This window comes from Odontomachus brunneus, unplaced genomic scaffold, assembly GCF_010583005.1.
Source record: "Odontomachus brunneus isolate Ranch 3 - 2012 unplaced genomic scaffold, Obru_v1 Obru_scaffold_340, whole genome shotgun sequence".
NCBI lineage: Eukaryota > Metazoa > Arthropoda > Insecta > Hymenoptera > Formicidae > Odontomachus > Odontomachus brunneus.
The window spans coordinates 107356-109205 of record NW_022639790.1 but is presented as its reverse complement, the minus strand read 5'-3'; the positions used below and the strand labels follow the sequence as shown (position 1 = coordinate 109205).

At 39.0% G+C, this 1850-nt stretch overlaps 1 protein-coding gene across 1 annotated transcript; it reads left to right on the top strand.

Annotated features, from left to right (window-relative positions):
* The first annotated feature begins 429 nt into the window (after positions 1 to 429).
* On the top strand, positions 430 to 1103 carry LOC116853509. The gene is made up of 3 exons (XM_032834640.1): positions 430 to 573; positions 660 to 822; positions 907 to 1103. Exons 1-3 carry the CDS (start codon positions 430 to 432, stop codon positions 1101 to 1103), a joined length of 504 nt encoding a protein of 167 aa, XP_032690531.1.
* The last annotated feature ends 747 nt before the right edge of the window (positions 1104 to 1850 follow it).

The window sequence follows — 1850 nt, the reverse complement described above, 5'->3', positions numbered from 1 at the left end:
CCTAACACATCCTCATCACACTACAACATACCTCCATACACTTATAACACACATGTAGAAACGCACAAAAAACATAACGCTAATAATAAACATTCTCATTTTCAGATGTCTCTCCCAATAGAACAGCCCGGCCCATTTCACGCATCACTAACTGAAATCCATAGGACTTCCCAACTTGACAATGAGTAATTTGCAACATTCCGATATTACAAGTTTCACTAAAAATAAAAATTAATTTAACTTCGAATTATGTAGTCGGTAACAAAAGTATTGTATTTGTAGCAATTCCAGATCACTTCACGAGCGTATGGACCGTTTCGAAAGTGAAATTAAGTAAGTGACATATTTCACTGTATACAAAATTTATATATGTAAAAGTTTAATATATTAGAGTAAGCATTTATACACGTTATGTTTCGTTACAGGAAAATGAATAGTACGTTGCAAAACATTTTAAAATGTTTAGAGAACAATCGGGAGCGAAAAGGTATAAAATCAGGCAATCTCCCGATATCGACTCACGCTCAAATGGAAATATTTCAAAATATCGGCCATGACGAATTTCAAAAACTTGTGAATAGACATATTTGTTCATCATTTATGCATTTACCCACAAATTATTATGACACATATATAAATATTAGCTTTTTTCCCCTCAGGTAAACTACTTGAAGTACATCGGAGGATTCAACCTGAAGGAAGCTGTACACTTATGCTTCAAGGAGGCAATGACAGATGACATAACGCGGTCCTTTACCTGGTGGGGTCGCCAAGACAACTCACGACCTTTATATAATACTCGCATTGTTATAGCCATCTACGGTAACGTTTTGTAATGTTATTTATGCATCTTCATAGTTATTCGGCGACTCTTCCATATTTGAGTATACTTTGTTTATTTTTCAGAGGCAGTATGCGGTAATCGACACTTCAGCAAGCCTACACGTGCAGAATTCCAAGCACAAATGCGAGAGGCAATACGGACGGCAAAGCAAAGGTGCAGAAATAGGACACGTGGCCCGCTTGGACCGAATCTAAGAGAGCGCAATTTTTGGACTGAGGAACCACAGGATCTGCCGGCAGCAGAGGACAGCGACGAATAAATGATGTGATGTTTGTTTCTTTTTCCTTAGATGAGTACTTTATTGCATTTTATAAATTATTTTGTGAAGTAGTGCAATTACTTTTAATTGTTTACATATTTATTTCTTGCTCACTTCAACTAAATTATTATTTACTTTTATCTAATGTTTACGATTGTATTCCAGATAGAGCAGTTTAACGTGCAGGGATTATGGCGCGGGGCGCCGATGGGGGTTTTTAGTCGGTAGGTTCTGGTCCTTTGGGCCAGGGAGTCCGACACTACTCCGGGTGTTCTTCCTGCACTAGGCCCCGGAGTGTCCATGATGGATTTTCCCCCATCTAAAAAAAAAAACTTTTCAATGTTACACAATTAATAAAATTTTTTTTACTATAATCTTTCATTTGTGTACTTATTTCTTATATAGTGAATTCGATTACGAAAACTAGTGCGCGCGCACATGCACGCGACATACACGCGACATACACACACACACACATATACACACACACACACACAAATTTTGGTCTGTTTTAATGGTCGATACGTCTTGCTCGTTGTTTGCCGTCACACGTTGCTCGGCATGTCTTGCTCGCTGTTTGTCGTAAACTTGCCGTCACGCGTTGCTCAGCACGTCTTGTTTGTTGTTTGCCGTCAATTTGTCGTCACGCGTTGCTCGGCACGTCTTGTTCGATTTTTGCCACAAATTTGCCATCACATGTTGCTCGGCACGTCTTGCTCGCTGTTTGTCGTAAATTTGCTGTCACGT